This window comes from Saccostrea cucullata, unplaced genomic scaffold (assembly GCF_032062105.1).
Source record: "Saccostrea cucullata isolate Sc308-1 unplaced genomic scaffold, CSIRO_AGI_Scuc_v1 ctg3469, whole genome shotgun sequence".
In the NCBI taxonomy this organism is placed as follows: Eukaryota; Metazoa; Mollusca; class Bivalvia; order Ostreida; family Ostreidae; genus Saccostrea; species Saccostrea cuccullata.
The window spans coordinates 56,200-78,093 of record NW_026937221.1 but is presented as its reverse complement, the minus strand read 5'-3'; the positions used below and the strand labels follow the sequence as shown (position 1 = coordinate 78,093).

The window sequence follows — 21,894 nt, the reverse complement described above, 5'->3', positions numbered from 1 at the left end:
TCAACCAAACAGAATGGGATTTGGAACATAGATAGATATAATGGACTTCTACAAGAAGGTATCGTCACCATGCACATTCATACGCGTGCGTGTACGTGCGCTGCAATCTGATTGGCTGAAACTTTAAATAGCTATAACTCCCTTGGTTTTCAACCAAAAGGATGAGATTTGGAACATAGATAGATATAATGGACTTCTACAAGAAGGTATGATCACCATGCACATCCATACACGTGCGTGAACGTACACTGCAATCTGATTGGCTGAAACTTTAATCAGCTATAACTCCCTTGGTTTTCAACCAAACTGAGTGGGATTTAGAACATAGATAGATGTAATGGACTTCCACAAGTAGGTATGTCACCATGCTCATGTATGCACGTGCGTGCACGTGGAATGAGTAAAATCAAGAATACACCTGAATGAGCGTATTTTTTAATACTTTTGGATTAAATATTTTAATATTTAGTATATTAAAGTATATAGATTGTGTAGATAAGATGATATGGTCATTACGCACACGCATTCACATGCGCACGCGTGCAATGCTAAAATATGAATGAACTTGGTACCCTTCTGGGTAAACGTTAAAGTCTCAAATGCATAAAGTTTGTCTTATTTAATGAAGCTTACAGGGAATATGGCACCAAAAGGGAGATGGGGAGCGTTTGGGGAACATCTGTAACGGTCCCCGTTACAATTAGCACTAGTTTGTTTAGCATTTTAAAAACCAAGCTAGCATATATGAATGCATAATTTTTGTATATGGATAAATCGATGTAAATGCTCTTATGCAAAAAAAAGTCATTTACTGTGAATTTATCTGCAACTAACGAAGATGAATCCAGAAGCTCCGCGTATAAAATACCATTTGCCACAGTCATATGCTTTTATTATTATTATCTAAAAAAAAAACAATAATTTCCTCCTGTCTTATTTATGCATTACCTATCGAAAAAAAAAACCAACAGTTATATATGAATCCATAGTACTTAATTTCTTAATTGCTTCTTTATCGCACTTTATAAGTGCTGACTTTTAAAATGCACGGTAGTTCTTTTACGATATAAATATTTAGCTCAACATTTAATTCAACGAAAATAACTGGGGATTTCGAAGCACAAATACTGAGTAAGTTGTCTTTAAAGAAAACGAACACCCTACCCTCAACGCCACATTCATGACCACTTTGAAAGGTTTCTGATCTATCATCAATTCTGTACCACCGTACAGAAAACAGGTTTAAACGTCAAAGTAAACCGTCAACTGTACAAGTCAGTGTTTTTGTAAAAATCCAATAGGAAAACTATACATACTAAATATAAGACACAGAAAATATATAGATTATTGAATTCTTTTAATCAAATAATCTTTTTCCCAATAACATGCTTTTAAAATATCAACACCTTCTTTTAATATCTATTTTACATATGTATTAATGAAAAAGTAAGATTTCAAGCAATGCTTTCAAAAGCAGTAACTTAATTCATTTAAAATAATCATGTATCAACATCAACATTTATACGTTTCAAAACTTTGTAATGTACAACAAGCGGGGTTTGTAAAACATTGAAAAGTACACATAAAAAGTAAATTGAATGATTGCAATCAAAGTAAGTACTATGGCGGTGGATATCATGGCGTTTGAACCTCTTTTTTCATCTTCAGTTGATATGCAGTTTTCTTTCCTACCCGCTGAGAAAAATTATTTTGAATCATATATGATGCAAGCTGAATTGTAATTTTTCTTTTCAAAATCCATTGAAACAGGATAAGCATTTTCTCAGAAGTTTTGCAAAGAAAATAAAACATCAAACGAAAATCAGTATGAAATATGAATTTTATTGTGCTGAACTTCTTTAAGATTGAGATTTGCTAATTCATGGAATTAAAATAATATTAGATTTGCGTCGAATTGCGTCCCTGGGGGAAATGAAGAATATCATGTAAGATTTTTATTTGACAATTGAATAATATGTGCAAAATTAAAATCGTCGAAAAATAAAAATGGGAGTCATTCTTAAAAGTAGACGTAATAAACATAAATTATTTAACATTCCCTCTAAATAAGGTTCAGTTCATTAAACATGTATATAAGTTATTTATATAATTATCTGCATTGAAATGCCCCATTTCTATTGCCTTACCTTTACAACCCGTAACAAAATTACATTTTTCCTCCTTACAGTCACAAATTGTTTGACAACGTACTCCATAATTTGGATAAGTACAGTTTTGTTGACAGCCTTGTCCTTTAAAACCCGGTGGACAAGCTAAAAAATGCATGTTATTTAATTCATTTCGTACAAATAATTATGACTAAAATTGACATTTATATACATGTACCATTAGTGCGTCATAAATTTGTTTACCTGAAATCCCGAAATTACTATTTCTATTAATTAATAACATACACACTTCAATTTGAAAGAAAATTAAAAGAAAGTATACTGATATTTGACTGTTTGATGGATTCATTAATTCACACTGGTTGAACATCGTAAAGAAAATTTATATATACCAATATTTTTTCACAGATTGTAAGATTTTTAAAACGAATTATACAGCATGTAAGGAATGAAGTTTACATCGACATCCGTTCACGTGATCACAGTATTGCTCGTCACATTTACACTCTGACTGACACTCCCTACCATAGCCTGGGTAGCGACAGGGTCGTTTACAGCCTGGACCGAAATATCCCAAGTCACAACCTGATATGAAATATGTGCTTGTTTAAAAAAAAAATTATCACATGATTCTCCTTTTAATTCCAAATATTCATCACATTTAGAGAGAGAGAGAAAGAGAGGGAGTATTGAAACTAAAACATTAGTTATACTTACTGCTCAAATTGTTTGTGAAACATTCAATATCACCTAAATAAATGAATATTAATGATAATTCAAAGCCTTCAAATAAAATTTTACACATATTGCTTTATATGTTCCTGGATTGATATTGTTCTTTTTAAAAATAAATTTATCTAGAACCATAACAAAAGCGAATGGTTATGGAATAATTTAATGTTCGTTCTGCATACATTTTGTTTCCTTTTTATTTAGAATTCAATTAATAGTTATTATGAAAACATGAAGTGCAAAAAGGAAATAATAAAAATGTTCTTGAAGTACTTATGGGAACGTACATGGAAGAAACATACAAAGAAGGAACAATTTATTTTTTAATTTCTATTCACCACCAATATCACAACTTACCGGTACTAGCATATTTAAATTGACTTCCTTGGATAATAAAGAGAATCTCTTATGAATTAACCAATGTGCAGGCCATCCGCGTTTCAAAGTAGTTTTAATGAGGTCGGAGTTGAGGATTTATACGAGAAAAAAATCTGAATTGTATAGAAATTGCCTAAACATTTTGAAATTACATTGTAAGAAACATTCAAAATAAATATATATGTTTGCTGCCATCAACCATGTTTAATACCGGGTAAGTCTTGAATGAATTAGCGCTATGTTACAGCATGAAACGTAATAACAAGGCAAAATGTTATAATGTAGTGTTATTATATTTAATTTAATTTTATTTCATTTTGCGTCGGGATCAGCTCAAAATATAACGCAAAATATAATATCGCAAAATGCAATAGTCCTGGTTAATGACATTTTGCGTTATTACATTTTGCGGTATATCAGCGTTACCATTACTATGTTGCTAACAAAATTAAAAATTCTACTGAAAAAGTAAGTGTTCATAATGAATGAACTTTTTAACACTGCTCAATGACGGTAAATGCAGAGAAAGGCCAGAATTCGAATCCCTTCAATGGTATAATTACAACATGTATGTTGACGTCACTTTTTGAGTGCAATATTCAATATTCATACAACCAATCAACAATTCAGAAAGTTGAAACGTCATATAAGATCTTTATTTTACATTTACTAGTTTCAAAATAAGTCATGAAAACAGGAAACATACCAATCCCAGATCTATACACGTGGTACATCAGTCTTATATCACCCAATAGTCCTTCGTTTATAGAAACCAATTCCTTTCTCTTACTTTCACAACCGTGAACGTCAGTACTCTAGTCACACTTTTTCCCGAGAAGTGTAGCATTTTGATTGACAATTAATATAATATATTGATATTTATAACCGTACTTTTGTTGATATTCTTTTACTGTGAAACTCTGTGAACAACTCGGAGGAAATATCTTAATGGAATATCTAATTTAATAAAAGCATCTTTGTTTGCCAGAAACAATAGCTTTTATAAAATATTGATGAAGAGCTCTTGGGGACAGCTTTGATTTTAGTTCTAACAAATCAAAGTATCCACAGATACAGCAGGACGTCAATATGAAGAGTACAGAGGCAATTTTTTTTTTAAATTGCTCCATAAGCTTTGATGATAAGCTTTAGACAAAATACTTTTTACAAAGTACATGGAAATATCTTTAAACCTTTGGAAAACCCTAGGAAAACTACGAAAGCCCAGAAGGCTCATTCGAGATTCAAGATTCGAAATACGAGATTCGAAATTCGAGATTCGAGTTCGAGATTCAAGATCCAAATTAACCAATCAAAAGGCAGGTTCAACTTTGATTACTCCCCTTTATTATGTTTCGTTGAATATATTCATAACAAATGGGTCATTTGCTTAAATGATAATGCAAGAAAAAATGATATATGTATTAAAACGAAATAAAAAGGAATTTTGGCTTACATTTTGGAAAATATATATAAATTCTTATGTTTCCTCATTAAACGAAACAATAGATACGTATATAGAATATTATATGGTCTTATCGTTGAATTGATTAAGTACGTAGTAGGTCGAAATTTTTTTTTAATAAGAACATTGATGAGGGAGAGAATTATTATTTATATGAAATACTAATACTTTACATTGCCCCCCCCCCCCAATAATTTTGCCGATATATAAAATACTATAGAAATCATAACTACTATATGCTTGTGCCCCCTCAATAAAAACATTTGATGACTTTTTTGCTTTGTTTTTGGTTGTCAAGAAATTTTTGGTAGTTGACAAATGAAAATGTATGGCTGCCCCCCCCCCCCCCCAATGAAATGAGCGTTATGGTTTTACTAGTATATTTGAGCCTTTGACCATAAAATAAATACTATAACTTTACATTGCCCCCCCCCCCCCCAATAATTTTGCCGATATATAAAATACTATAAAAATCACAACTACTATATGCTTGTGCACCCTCAATAAAATCATTTGATGACTTTTTTTTGCTTTGTTTTTGGTTGTCAAGAAATTTTTGGTAGTTGAAAAATGAAAATGTATGGCTGCCCCCCCCCCTCCCCCCAATGAAATGAGTGTTATGGTTTTACTAGTATATTTGAGCCTTTGACCATAATCTACATGAAAATAAAAATCAAGAACTCGATGATCTTAAAGACGTATGAACTTGTGTATTGATTGGGATAGGGGCATTAACAATGATTTTTTTAAAAACATTTTTTATTCCCAATGGGTCATCATCTTTATTAAGCATGCATGTTTCAGTCATCCGTATATAAGGGATGTCTATTGGTTTCATAAACTTGGTCACTGGACACTTTCTAATACCGTGTCACAAACACTATCCACCTTGAAACTCTAAGTACTAATTATAACAGAGACGAAGCATCGATTTTGAAAGTGGGGTGGGGGAAGGGGGGGGGGGCAGACAAAAATATCATTTCAAACCTGAAAACAAAAACTGACAGAAAAATTTGTCCAACCCGAAAATCCTATTTTGGGGCGTGAAAGGGGGCGAGGGGGGGGGGGGGGTCGAACTTCATTTAGTACCTAATTTCTTTTAATACACTACTACTTAAACTTCTTTGACTATACTGTACCACTGCACCACTGTACCAAAGCGGGGGGAGGGGGGATTGGCAACCGACCTTTCAATGAACATTTTCAATAGTAAAAGAATTATGTTTTAAAAAAAGGGGGGATGCATGTACTTTTAATCTAAGTTTACAATTATATCAACAACCCTGCATCCAAAGTAAATAACACGAAATATATATATTCTTTATATAAATCTAATATGACATTTAAGAAGCTATCATAAATTAATTAAGCATATCTTCCAGACCAAAATCCAATATTTCTTTAAATTTCGTTTTGATAATATATAACACTTTTTCTTGCGTTGCAATTTAATCAAATGACCTCCTCGGTATTAAAATACTCAACGATTTCTTGATAGTAAAACATAATAAAGGGGAGTAATTGAATCTCAAACCGCCTTTTGATTGGTTAGTTTGGATCTTGAATCTCGAATCTCGAATCTCGAATGAGCCTTCTGGGCTTTCGTAGAAAACCCTATTAAGATCCAAGAAAATAACGTTAAGTTTACAATAGTTTGAATCCAATCTTAAATATATTGAAAAAAATCTGTACATATGCAACATAGAATTATATTATTTCTTTTTCATTCTAAAACAAACATAATTCCTCATTTAAAGACATAAGCTAGGTTATGATTAAAATAAGCATAATGCAATAAACGGAAACTCCCCAATATTTTCAGTTTCTGCAATTATTATAAAATCCAGTCTGCTAAAATTCATAGTGTAAAGAACAAGTTGGCACAGTCATATGCGATTCTTTCCGGGAAGTGTATTATATAGATAGCAGTTTATTTTAAATACATTTTCCTGTTCTAAGAGTTATATCATAAGTGCCTATTAACACACAGATGTGTACATTTATATATGATATTTTAAACTAGCATCAACAATTGCCTCATAATTAAAAATCAACTACAAAAAATATCTACTGGATATCCTTTCTAAATTATGTCTTTTTTCGACATGCTTTATATGTTTTCAATCGTTAATACCACATGCAATATTTCTTTACATCAAATGCCAAGTATGTAACAATTATGAACGCCAGAATTACAATGTGTGTCCCACTTTTATTGCTTTTAATTGCTTTTATGCTAAATCATAAATGTTCCCATTTATATTTTGATGTTTTGAATACCATCAGACTTTGTTTTAATATTTGCAGATCTTACAAATATTCATTTTCTGTCTTTTGGTCAAATAAACACAAAATTTTACAAAAAGGTGATAAATGATTTATATATTATTCCTTTATAATTCAATTACTGTTGCCTATTATCTTACCTCACCTACACACCCGGTGTTATAATCACACTTTTTCTTCCACACAGTTACATGTCGACATTTTACACCATAAATTGGATATGTACAATTATATTCACACCCTTTTTTTCTGGAACTCGGCGAACACTCTTGGGAAAATATCTATAAAAAGTTCTTTTATTTTCTTTTATATTCTCCGTACAAATGGCCACATTGACATCATTTATCAATGAAGGTATAAATATACATATCAAATCATTCTCTTAGGAGGAAAACAGTACACAGTGCAATGTCGTTTTTTTCCTTGACATCCAACATGTTCAGTAAAGATTGATTGATTGTATTTTGTTTAACGTCCCTCTCAGGAAAGAACACAATGGGTCTATAAACATTACACTAGATGATTGAAAAAGAAAGGGTCAAAATGGTCATTTGTATGGATGAGAGAAACATCTTAATGAAGATGAAATATTAAGATTAATCCAAGGTACAACTTGGTCCTAAAGAATAATGACTACGGAACCCCTCTCTCCTCCCCAATTATATAAATTCTTTGTTACATGATAAAGACTGAATTTATTTGAATTATAGCAAACCTTGACTTCCATTCATGTAATCACAGTATTCCCTCTCACAATGGCACTGCTGCTGACACTTCTTTCCATAGGTTGGGTAGATACAGGGTATTTCATCTATTGTCACCTATATATCCTTCGTTACAACCGATACCTCAAATAAAAGTTTGTGATTTCATTTATATTATGTTACATATCATCCTAGTCATAATACCTGCAAACGATAACTCATACAATCGTTTTAATTCCCTGTTGATCTAAAAGTCTAAAAATCATATATATAATAAACTTTCATAAACTATACTTCATTCCTTTTTTCATAAATAACACATCTTCGTCCCACTTCGGGACTGCTACCGTATATCATTGTGGCGATTTCCTCTATTCCATCTTATATAATGTATACAAAGGTGTTATTAGCTTAATCATCATTTGATAATTTAAAGAAACACGTCATGTCATACTTGTGATTAAATAGTATGTTAACCTACTTTTACCTTGGCCCCGACCATCGCTAAGTATTTGCACTTAACTTAGATGGTCATTAAAAAATTCTGTTACACTGTACTAGAGGATTGAATATAAAGCAAACTGAAATATTGCAAATTAGTAACCTGTACTAATAGAGGCATTTTTAGTATTTATTTGTTTGCCTAGTATACTTTGAGACGAAATTTTGCATTTGTTGTTCTTTCTTGCTTATCATTGTGTATGTTCATAGATTTCCCCTTTCATAAATACCAAGCTAAAAGTAAAATAAAATAAAAGTAAAAAATAAACAACAATTAATAATGAGAAAAATGTCATAATATATTTTTATTGAAGGACACAAGCGTACAGTAGTTAGTTTTCCTATAGTGTGCTACACCTGTATACCGGGAAAATTATTGAGAAATGCACGTGGCAATCTCTCTTTCCACCGGACCTACGGTCATACGTTCATTTAGGCAGTGCCATTTTATATAAATACAACCTTTTAATGAACGGAAAGAATTACTTGCTTTTGGAATGAAACTTAACAAATACTGTACATATTGTATTACAACAAACGGTATTAATACGTTCTCATTAGTACCATCTTTAAACCCTTATTACAAAAAAAAATTAACACGGAGTCACCTTTATCAATAAAATCATTTATTGATCTTAACTGAAAAGCAAAATATTTTTCGTCCTTATACATGTTATGTTTATATATTTATCAAGTTTTTTTTTACAAAAAGTTATTATATAAGCCAATTAAATGAAAGCGAAAGCTATCCTTAGTGTTACATGTATGTATTTCCTTATTTGCTAAAATGCGTTTTTAAAATAAAATTGATTTTTTAGTAGGATACATGCACATAAATCATCATATTGTTCTATAATAATTATGTTGCTGAAACCAAGCGTCCACTAAAATAAAAAAAAATATCGGCACTAAGATAAGATTGATTGTATATTGTTTAACGTCCCTTTCGAGAATTTTTCACTCATATAAAGACATCAAGTCCCAAAAACAACTTATCAATTTTGGTCACCTACAAATTTAAAGGATTTTCTACAATTTTGTTTGTTTAAATACTACCTATAAAAACCAATTTCATCAAATGAGTTCAACTTCTGGACCACGATGTCCTTAACTGAAGCGAGTCCGCCCAAAACAATCCACTCCGTCAATTCACTGCGTGATCCGAAGTCCTCAAAACAACAGAATAGAAATGATTTACTATACAAATATGTTTAAGGTTTCTACACCTACTAGATATAAAAATTACTTTCGAAGTTTTTAACTTTCGAAATTTGGCATAAATATATGTATTCCCATCATATTATTGACAATTTTACAAATCTTGCTCTTTAAAACTAAAAAACCAGTAATGTTGTGAAATGTGAATACTTACTTAGCTGTAGCATTTTGTACGAAGAAACCATCTTAATCCTCACACACATAAGTAACTGAAGCCAAAGATTACGCAGCAGAGGACACACATTTTCCAGTTTTCTGTTTTATAGCCATTGGTCACAATTATAACATAAGGCAAAGATCATTAAGCTCAAGTTACATTTACATCGCGGCGTCAAGATGTCATTTTCAAATACCAGCGAATAGCCAGACTATATAACTATCCAAATTAATAATTCAAAAAAATAATATTATATTATAATTGAAATATTCAAAATCCCTTAACGTAAAATGAAGGCAACTTGTAGAAATACAAGCAATTAAAAAATATTAAGAAGTGGGCACAATGGCAATGTTGACTCTATAGTGTCTGAAACTTTTTATAAACATGTACGCGTTTGATACCAGTGGTAAAAATCAAAACTACACTGAAACTATAGGGTATGTGTTGAGGAAGCCAGCAGACTGCATCACCAAAGTAGCCCTTAGATGGACACTGGAAGGGAAGAGGAAACCTGGTCGGCCAAAGACCACCTGGTGAAGGAAGGTTGAAGAAGAAATGAGGGATCACAAGCTAACGTGGGGAGAGCTAGCTAGAAAGGAATGCGAAAGATAGAGAGAAGTGGAGAAATCTAGTCCTTGCACTGTGTGCCCACGGCCATAACAAGGACTAGGAGGAGGAGGACACTGAAACTATGTCGCATATGTAAATAAACATCTTTGCCATTGTGTAATTACTGCATTTCAATTGTCTTAAGATTACGGTATGACAGTTCGCTTCACTTACTTTCACAACCAGTAAGTAACATAAGTACATTCTTCCTTCCAGCAGTCACATTTTGACTGGCATTTTTCGCCATAATATGGATATGAGCAATTTTCTTGATATGCCTTTCCTCGGAAACCACTTGGAAAGTCCAGGAAAAATTACATATTTCTTGCATTTGTTTAATTTTATTTTCACCGTAATATTTCTCTAATGACAGGTTCAGATTTTATAGATGTTCCATGCAATCAGAATTACTTATAGCTCCCCTTCTTACCGTGTAGTGCGTCAATTAAGGAAATAGAATAAACATATATTTACTACATTATTTGAACCTCTAATTAAATTCATTATTTTAGAATAAGAGAGAAATTGGGAATACCTCATTCAAAATTATTTAATGACGCTTCACATTCTTTCTTTTAAATTACTGTATGATGTTGAGTTATAAAATTCAAAATGTACATTTGCTTAGTTCTAATGCACGTCACAAACTGTAATTTGTTTTGTGAATTTAAATATAAAAATAAACATACTAGTACCATGGTATCCATTTACATGTTCACATTATTTTAGCGGTTTTGAAGTAGTCCAGTAAAATTTTAATCGTTAAAATATGCACCATTGTGCATAAGAACTAAATTAAAAAAAAGATCTGTGTGTTGTTTCACACTGTATTTTTAACATGGTATTGATTTTAATCAAATTCTTGTGTGAACTTTACAAACTTAGACTACTGAGAACGCATCTAAAAGATTGTTTTTTCCTGTGAAACTCCGTGTGTACGTAAAAAAAAAAGATTTTTATTGGCATACAAATATTAACTGGAATACCTTTGGGCAATCAAATTCAAGAAATTGCACCCGTTTAAGAAACCTGTTATACGGTAGAATACCTTGACATCCGCTAACGTGATCACAATACTTGTATTCACAAAGGCACTCATATTGACAATCCTTCCCGTAGTTTGGGTAACGGCAGTAATGTGCACAAGATAGACCAAAATATCCCTCATAACAATCCCTTCTACGAAGACACCCCCACTCGGGATCACAAAACTGTTCTCCACAATTACATGTTAACTGACAGTTCTTCCCGTAGTTAGGGAAGGGGCAGCGTAATTCACAATTTTTACCGAAATATCCTGCTTTACAATCTAATATAAAAAAAAAATGGGAATTGATAATTCACTACATCCTCCATACAAGCAGTTTTAATCAACGTATTTAAAGCTCTGTTTTTATTTTCATATCTGAATGGAATACTTACGAGAAAGTGTTAAAGACTTGTAATTAAAAGTTTGAATGTTAAACATTACTTTATTACCATTAACTTGGAATATGAGCATTTGTAATGTTTCATTCAAGTATTTATGCTAGATTACCTTGGCATCCGTTCACGTGATCACAAAATTGTTGTCCACAAGAGCAAGTTGACTGGCAATCTTTTCCGTAGTTTGGGTAGGTACACTTTTCTTTACACTTTGTACCAAAATATCCTACGTTACAATCTAAGATATACTGACACCCGTTCACGTGATCACAATACCGTTCCTCACAATTACAAGTTGTCTGACAACCCTCTCCGTAGGTTGGGTAGAGACATTCAAGGTAACAACTTGAACCGAAATATCCAGCGGGACAAACTAGCGTGTAAATAAGTAAAGAAATAATTAAACTTTAAAATATTTTGGGAATTGATTCATAAATGTTTAAGATTAATATATATTATTAGAACAGTAACTTGATCCGAAGGGTCATACATGTATCAAGTCGAGTTGACAAGCGCGAATCGTCAGATCTAACGAGACGCGAAGCGTTGAGTTTCATCTGATGATCCGTGCGTATCAGCGAAAAGTGATACGGGTCTTCGGATCAAGTTACACTTATAATGATCAATTTATTATATACCTTTTCATAACTAGCAAAATATAGCAAAAGAAAACTTAGAGATCAATTGTACAACATTTATCCATAAAACAAAGGATAATTACAAGTGACTTTTCAAGGCGCAAGAGAAATAATGTCATGTTTCTGCGTACCTCGTCATCAGTTTCATAGAGTGGTGATATGGATTCAGAAAACCACAGTGTGGTGATCTGGAAAGTCGAATCACGACGTCAAGTGAAAGCGTAAAATCAATAGTAAAATTGAGTGATACACATTAGGTATATAATAAGGAGGATTATTTTAAAAAAACATTTCACTACATTCCGAAAACCGGACATTTTGCTTTTTTCCACCAATTACCTCCTTTTGGTATTAATTAAAAATACTTTTTTTTGTAAAACAAATAAAAACAATAGTAGTTCTGGTATTGCAAAAATATATTTTAATAAATTTTGCCTCTCCCTTTCTATGAAATGGGCTTAAAAACCCTCTAATTTCTATGCAAATAAGCCTGCAAGTGACTGTTTGACTTTTTTATTATAGGATTAAACGTTCTTTTACACTGCGATAATTTTTTCAAAAAGAACGTTTCATTCTTATAATTCCAATTACGAATTAAAAAAAAAAAACATTTAAATTATTTCTCTTTGAGGCCGCCATACAATCTATTATTTCTGGACGGCGTAGGAATACTTTATACCACAAAGAACGTAATAGAGACGAAATTCGATAGAATTCAGCTTAAATTGTCAAAACAATCAATAACTAAACTTATAAAAGCTTATTGAATGTTGTTTCAGTCAACAAATATTGTAATTACGAGTTTACATCAGAATAGTTCGTCCTTGACCATGCCCAGGTTGACATTAACGACAACTGACCGACGACGCCTTCGATTTGCACTGGTTTGTTCAAAGATTGAGGAACAGTATAGAAAGTAAAGATGAATTTGATGCTAATAAGGCAAGAGTTTGAGGTAAGTTTCTTTCCGTCACAACGATACAAACTGAGCTGAATATGACATCAGCAATTTTTAAAATTCATACCCGTGATCCGACAGTGGCGTCATTTTCATGGCGTCTGTCAGCTGGTTAGTCCTGTTTGTCGCCAGTTTTGTTTTATTTAGGGTGAATTCACCATGCATCGGACACATAACTTGCTTCGGACAACTTTAGACAATAAATTCTCTACTTAAGAGTTCCGTGTATTTAGTTGTTTCTGTCTAGAAGCTGAAGATTGACATTTTTTGATGTTACCGATTGTTATTATCATATTGTGATAAAAATACCCCGAGAATGGCCTTGAAGTTACGTCATATTTTACATCATCAAAAGGGACTAACCAGAAGTTTATGATTTTGCGATTTTTAGAGTTATCGTTCTTAAAATTCGACTTCAACCGAACGAGTCAGACTTTGGTAAATAAAGTCAAAGATTGGTAATTTTACATAAATTTTAAAGAAATTTCACTTCAATGTTCGTATAATTCATTTTAGAGCTGTTTTCACTAGTATGTTCATTTCTCCGTACACCGGACACAAATTAACCATACATCGGACACTTTCCGATGCAATGGCAAGCACTACCATTTTCATACAGAACCCAGCTTATATCTGTTTTTTGCGGAAAAAGAAAATAAAAACTCTTTATTTTCAGTCAAAATACAAGTTATCGATATATGACGTCTGGAATTTGACACAATTTATTTCTACAAACCAGAGTATGATAAACCATGAAAAAAGGGCGCGAATTACCGCATTATAAGCATTTTAAAGCATTTCTAAGGCAGATTGAGGTCTCTTGAATCGTTCTACATTTGTGCAACGATATCGTCAATTAAACTTAAGCTGAGGGTTATTTCTTAGATAAAAGATAAAAATATATCCATATCAAGCATTTTATGGCACTTTGAAAAAGGTATGATATTTTTCTGGTCAAAATACCGTCTGTCCGATGAATGGTAAACAATGTCCGATCCATGGTGAATTTTGAGTTATCACCAAAATCTCGATTTTTGAGGGCACATAACTGTGTCCCAACTTGATATTTTAATCACGAACTAAATGTTAAACTCCATTTTGATAATTTCCCGTCGGTAGCGATATCGCTAGAACTTGTTGAAGTACAAGGGTATCCGATGCATGGTGAATTCACCCTAATTAAAGTTAAAGTTTCTTATATTCATAATTTAGCTAAAACGGGCCAGAAATTTAACTGCTTTCATTTAATCATTGTTTATACGATAGGCCAAAAGCTTGGTCAAGAAAGTAGTTCTGATTGAAAATTTTATCGATTTGTAAACTTCTTTTAAAACGTGTTCTCCTCCAATCAAACCACAGGAAATCAATAAATAAAATGAAGATTGGAATTATATACTAGTACATGTGACATACATTCCAATTTTCTGCTTTCATTGAGCTATGACCTATTTTTCGGAGAGGAGCAGGCAAAAGTGGAGGAGCCCCCCCCCCCAAGACAGAATCATTCGCAAGAAAAAATTGAGGGAATAATTGGTTGTACTTCAATTCCTGGCATAGAGGATGGTAACAACACCTGTAAATCACCGAAAAAGACATTTAAACTCTCTCTCTCTCTCTCTCTCTCTCTTATGATTATCCATAGTTAAGATGTCTAAAATAATTATGACAGAAAACGCTCTCTCTCTCACTCACTCTTTCTCTCTCTCTTCTCTCTCTCTCAGGTTAAGATTAATTGATTGTATATTGTTTAAAGTCCCTCTCGAGAGTCTATCACTCATATGGAGATGCCACCATTTGCCGGTGGATAGCTACAAATTTTGTCCTATACTCGGCACTCAGGACCATTGAGCAATGAGGGATCTTTTTCGTTCCAGCTCCAACTGCGACACGGGGCTTCGATTTATACGATCTCATCCGAAGGACCGGACTCCATGTTCCACTGTACAGAATTCGAACACGAGACGTGAGGATCAACTCCTTACTCCGCGACTCTCTAGGGTTAAGTGAGATTAAAAAGTTTTATTCTGTTAACAGGTTACATCTTACTATGTATGTTGTGCATCTGCGTGAGGAACTGAATGTTATAGGAATTCTAACCTGGGTATTCTTGGAAAGTGGATGCACACAGGCACGTAATATAACATGAGGGGAGGGGGTCCAAACATACTTTTCACATTGTACAATTGAAACTGTTCATTGAAAAACCGCCCCTCTTCCCCTTTTTGTGAAGTTAAGTAAATCAAGAGTATTGTAGCAGTGTTTGAGTAATATTTGGCACTGAAAGAAGTTGGAACCTAGCCCCCTCCTTCCCAGCACGAAACAAAATTTTCGCACAGGCACCCGACGTTAATTATTTTCTAGACAGCGTTGAGGGTGCATGGGGGGTAGAGAAATAAATGCCTCTTTTAAATGAAATAATGTATAATATCATCAATCAGTCAAACTGTATTACATTTCATCTAACGAAATCTATATATTACAATGGTATATAATTTTTACAGCTGAACGTCCTGTAATAAGACGACTACGACATCTGATTCGAGCACTATCGTTATAGGTCTCGACATACTAGTAATCTGTCTTTCAAATTCTTCCCTAAATACTTGGTCACGTCTGTTAAGATGATCTCAAGATGATCTCATCGAGCCAGCAACAACATGGACAGAGTTACTTCTGCTTAAGACAGACTTAAGATATATATGTCAAATGCTGTCGTAACTTTAAGATTATTTTTAAGAACTTTCTTAAGTTACAATACTTTCGAAAACCCCACAAAGTCTTAAGAATTGTCGTAAGTATATCTTAAGACGTTTCTTAGTCCTAAGATAGCTTCGTAAACATGCCTGTGTAAAGACGAATAATGACCCCCATCGAATAATGACCGGGGGTCATTTTTCAACGACAAAAAATGACCCCCTACCCGTAGAAAAAAAAATCATTTTTGTAGAAAAAGTGTCATAGGGGTCATTATTTTATATGTTAGTCCTATAAAAAATTGACCCCCATTGAAAAATTACCCCCTTTAAAGTGAAAAGAGATTCTTTAATTGTCAGGTAATAAAATTTCTTTTTAATATTCCTCCTTATATTGTTTGCTTAAAGAATGATATTCCACTTGTTTTTACAAATCAAACCATGCAACAATCAGGTTCCAATACTCTTTAATAGAAAAATTAAATTTTCCTTCATTTAAACTTTTAGCTTGTATAAGTTTGGCAAATCCAATTTGACAAAGAAAGAAGAGGAAATTTTTAACCCCCCCCCCAAAAAAAAATACGTTAAATCAAAACAAAACAAAACAAAACAAAAATAAATGAAAAGCAAAAATATAAATAAACTCTATACCTTTCAATAAAACTGAAAGGGGCTCTAGATAAAATATTGAAATGAAGTTAAGCCTTCACACAAGTTCTATCATATCATTATTTACTTCGCCATGATTAAAGCATACTTTAAATGTTTGTGGGGGTATACTTGAAAGTATTGTGGCAAAGAAACAGTAGAAAATTAGGAGAATAGTAGATTATTTTTAGCTTATTTTTTAGTCCCTCCTTATAGAAAAATAAATGTAGGGTAGTCTTTTTTCTGTTGCTTTTGTTGATAATCGACTTCCTCCTAAAAAAGTAAGGTTTGGGTTGGGTATAACACCTAAAACATGCTCTGTAAAGCTATGGGCTAGTGTAAAATACAGATTCTAATGCAAAAACTATACATGTAGACATAACATTATGATTTAGCACACAGTATTCATTACATTTCTTAATTCTTGTTTTACTCCACCTTTTTACCCAGTTCTGAGTATATTTTTCAGAGAATTTAATATGCATCAAATCAAAACAAACATTTTCATTATTGTAACGTCTTCTTTATACTGTATCATAATATGAAAAGTTAATTGAAGACCATTTCTTTTTAGGTCCGTGTAATCGAAGATTCGGGGGTATATACTTTTATCGTGTCCGTTTGTATGTCTGTCTGTCTATTTGGCGGTCTGTTTCTCCGCAAAAACTTTAACCTTGACCATAACTTTTCATTTATTGTAGCTATGCATTTCATATCCAATATGTGTATATTCCTTGTGACAAGACCTTACTTTGCGTACCACCAAATTTGACCTTTTGACCTTTACCTTGGAGTTTGTCCCATTTTACAAAAAATGCCAAATTTTTAATTTACTTTGGCTATAATTTTTAAACGGTAGATACAAGTACTCTCATACTTGACAATTGTAATCCTTGTTACATTAAACCTTTCTTCAGAAACCATCAACTTTGACTCTTTGACCTTTGAGTTTGACCTACCTTTCAAACACTTATCCTTAGCCATTAATTTTGAGCAAGTGTTGTTAGGGCTTTCCTATTTTGCAACTGTATTCTTGTGAGAAGACCCTACTTTGGGTACCATCATATTTAAATTGCATATAAGAAAAGTTTAATATTCGTTATGTTGCCATACAGAAGCATAGCTGTTTCACAAACACATCTTTTTAAATATAAGAGGAGTTGCGGATAACAGATGGATACCCCAAAGCGTAACAGACACAGACGGACGGACGGACGTCCCGATCACTATATACCCTCCCGCTTTTCAAACGGAGGATACAATAATATATGATACTGCTGATTTTTTTCTGTCAGTACGATGATTTCCACGATCGAAAAACAATGTTTACCTTATTCTTTAGGCTCGATAAATCTTTACTCCTTTTAGATTTTGAATCATTGCATTGACCTTAAAATATAGCTATAATCGTATGTTATGAGATCAACATATCAACAATTTATTCCAAATAAGCTCAGGTGAGCATTTCGGCCAATAAGCTTCTTTATCTTTTTTTCCCCCTAAAATTTTCAGCTTTAATCCACAGGGAGTAATTTTTCTACGGGGGTCATTTTTCTTCACGTGGGTTCTGCGAATTTTCAGGGTGGTGACACTTTTTGTACGGGTAAAAGGGTCATTTTTCTACGTCGAATAATGACCAAGCGTCATTTTTCGCTGTCGAAAAATGACCCCCGGTCATTATTCGATGGGGTTCATTATTCGTCTTTACACCTGCAGTATCGGAGTAATATTTCATTCTTGAGCGTAGACACTATTGACAGTTTTCTGAATGAATTAGCCACTCGTGACACAGTTCGCTAAGTTGACATTTCAAAGGTTGCAAACGATATAAATAATGTTTTCAAAAATGCTTCGGAAAAACAATTGGATTGCAAAAAACTATGACACCAGGTACGACTAAACGTAACAAACCGTGGTTAAACAAAGACTGCAGAACGGCTAGGAAAAAATTTCACTAAGCGAAGAGAATACACAATAGACACAATTCAGCAGAAAATAAACCAATCTTGTCGCCATGAGTAAAGAATATAAAGATACGATGGTTTGGGAGAATAAACTGAACTTGAACTTGTATTTACAATTTTTGTATGGTTTTTTGAAAGCTGCGTAAATGCTGCACAAAGAACAATGATATTAAAGATAAATTTCAGAGAAAGAAAAGTAGAAATGGAGGAAATGGATAACTTTTTCACTGTAATTGCTGAGTGACCCCTTAAACAATTTGCAGGTACTCCTAATTTTGCTACAATCCTGTTGAAAGGATAACAAATAACTATTCGTAGCATAAATTTTGAATGCTGAAATTGAAGAAAATTACTATAGTCAATCAAATGTATAAGATCGTGAGGAAATTTTTCTTGTGAATAGAGTTCGAGTAGGAAGGCATACCTTCGGTTTTATCATTGATCATGACCTTTTAGGGAAATTCCAAGGATCATGGGATCAATAAATATCTTTAAAAAGATAATCTTATTTGGTACTCTGGCTTAATGATAACAATGATTCTGATTCACGGAGTAGGCGTTACACAATTAAAAAGTTGCCTTTTTGAATTTTTTTATTTGGTGTTATAAATATTGATTGTTTGTATCATACTTCATGTATATCTTCATTACCTGTGCATCCCTTTATATGATCACAATGTTGTTGATAACACCAGCATTCTGACTGACATTCCACTCCGTAGGTTGGGTAGCGACATTCACGGTTACACATGGGACCAAAATATCCAGGTGAACAAACTAAGATAAAATCATTTACATTAGTAAAAAATTAATTTAACTTAAAAAAATAGGAATTGAAAACTTTATAGATATTAAGGATTAATTAAAAATCCGAGACTTTCTACACTTCACTCTATAAACCGAATGATTTCTTTTTTTTCTCTAAATTACTCAACAACTTTAAAGTATTTATGCTTGTCAGTTAAAATAATAAGATCAATAAACGATGCGATACTTCACTATACACAGGAAATATCTGCCTAAGCAAATCTGAAAGAAAGTCTGAAAAATGAGAGAGGAGAGAGAGAGAGAGAATTGAAACTGAAACATGACTGATACTTACTGCTTAGATTGTATTTTAAGCATACAACTTCAGTTAACCAAACAAGTAATGATAATAAATCAGAACCTCTGAATAAAACTTTACACATATTGCTCAATTAGTCCCTTGACTGGCATTGGTTTTTTAAGACTTGAAAATTCCAAAGTGGTTTGATGTAAACGTTTTAATTTCCTTCATCTTGGAAATTAAGTACTATTAAAAATGAAGTCATACGTGTAAAAGAGGAAATAATAAAAATTATTTATTACTTCAATCAAAATGCTCAATGTTCTAATTAATCATACTAAGTTAAAATGTGGGTATTTAACTCATTCTGTGTCAAACTAAAATTTAAAGTCAAAGAGTGAGTATAAAAATACCAACAGACGAAATCGAAATGTGTGAAAACTATTTATTTAAGTACTTAAGAACAAGTACATGACCCCAGGGGACACTAATTAGCACCTGTTAATAACTTCTAACACAAGCTGAATATATGACAAACAAAAGAATAATAAGAAGCCATTGGACTTTTCATTTTCCTATGGATTAATTAATAATCAAATCAAAATATGAATCTTATTTGTACAATTTACAAAGATTAATTTGATTTAAAAGTTAAATAAAATGAAAAGGGGCATTATATTTACACAGCTATTTATTTAAAAAGGGGAAATTGATATGACTACAGCATGTTAAAATTCTTTTAAAAAAAAAATTACTATTAAAATACTTGCTCCAAGCTAAAAAAAATCTTTCTTGAATAATGTTTATGAGATGAAGGGGGGGGGGGGGCTATTTTTCAGTGTAATTGAATATAATTGAAAAGTAATTGATAATTACATGTCTTTTTGGAATGTAATTAATTAAATTACAATTACTTGTAATTGAAAATTTGGCTAATTACAAATTACTTTCAATTACATCGAATTTTGTAATTAATTACAGTCAATTACCATTACACATTACCATTACCCCATATATGAGAGATAATAAACATATGATACAGAAAATGTTTGAAAGTAGTTATCAGCATCATTTCATTAACATTATCAGTTTCCTAAAAATTACTTGCAACTAATTCGTATATGAATTAGACATCGAAGAAAATTCTCAGTTACCCCTCTTTGTCCAATGCCCAGTGCATCATAGAACATATCAATTATCCTCTCCTGCTGCATACTTTTTAGGGGGCAGTGTTTCTGCATCTTTCTTTCCAAACTTTCCAGAATCATGTAAGGTCGGCGTAAATTTTCATAAAGTTTTGTTTATGCCTTGACACGATGGATCCTTATCTAGAGGATTTTATCTCTGTGGCCTTTGACGAGCATGTGCATGGATACCCCAAGAAGACCGCTCACATTTTGGAATGTTGACATTATTTGCTGTAGAACAGGTATTCCATAAATATAATAGACAATCAAATTGACGGTCTACATAAACACTGAGTAAACACGTGTTCTACCAATACATGTGTTATGGTAACTCCAATATACATCATAAAGTCATAATAATGTACAAATTAGTTTCAATACGTGTTTCACAGAAGCGAAAACTCTCTAACCATCTCTCTTATAACTATAGAAATCTTCATTCCGGTGTAACTCGTTATTATTGACGTTTAAAACATGACTCAGAGCGTTTAATCCAAACAGAACATTTAACCACTTAAGTGCGCTTCATTGTAAAACCCCTCACTGCTAAATAGCGGTAAATGCCAAGAAAAGGCCAAAATTTGAAACCCATTACTGGTATATGGTGACGTCTCTTTATCGGTGAAATTTTTCGAATCTGACGTAAAACAACCTCTAATCAATCAATCAATTTCAGAAAATTAAAATTTTCATATAAGACTTACATTATATATTTACTAGATCTTAAAAAAAATATATTAAAACACATAAATCTCAAATCTACACACACGGTACATAAGTGTGAAAATCACCCTAGGGTCCTTCGTTTACAGCACCCCAATTCCTTTCCCTTACTTTCACTAATCAAGGACCTTAATCACACTTATTTTCCCAAGCAGTTATATTATGACTGACACTTTACATAATAATATGTATAACTGCTCTATTGTTATCATCCTTTTACTATGAAACTCAGTAAAGATCTCAGAGAAACTATATTATTATTTTCCTCCGATCAATTGAAATTAAATAAAGTTCAGGTAGGTTATGTTGATAAGTCGAAGTTAAGGTACTTAGAGTGCTTTGTTTACTTTTTGTACAAATGAAAATAAATAATTATCAAATCTTTTAAAATGAAATATTCCATACCATTGTATTTATTTGCATTCAGT

The 21,894-nt window shown here is 32.5% G+C and overlaps 1 protein-coding gene across 1 annotated transcript in view; it reads right to left on the bottom strand.

Moving 5' to 3' along the window:
* Positions 1 to 1,467: 1,467 nt before the first annotated feature.
* LOC134247543 (multiple epidermal growth factor-like domains protein 11) overlaps positions 1,468 to 21,894 on the bottom strand; it is a 59,870-nt gene continuing 39,443 nt past the window's right edge. Inside the window, exon 6 of the mRNA XM_062729887.1 lies at positions 1,468 to 1,695. Within this exon, the coding sequence (XP_062585871.1) occupies positions 1,529 to 1,695 (167 nt within the window). The 3' untranslated portion in view covers positions 1,468 to 1,528. The remainder of the gene's footprint in view (positions 1,696 to 21,894) is intronic.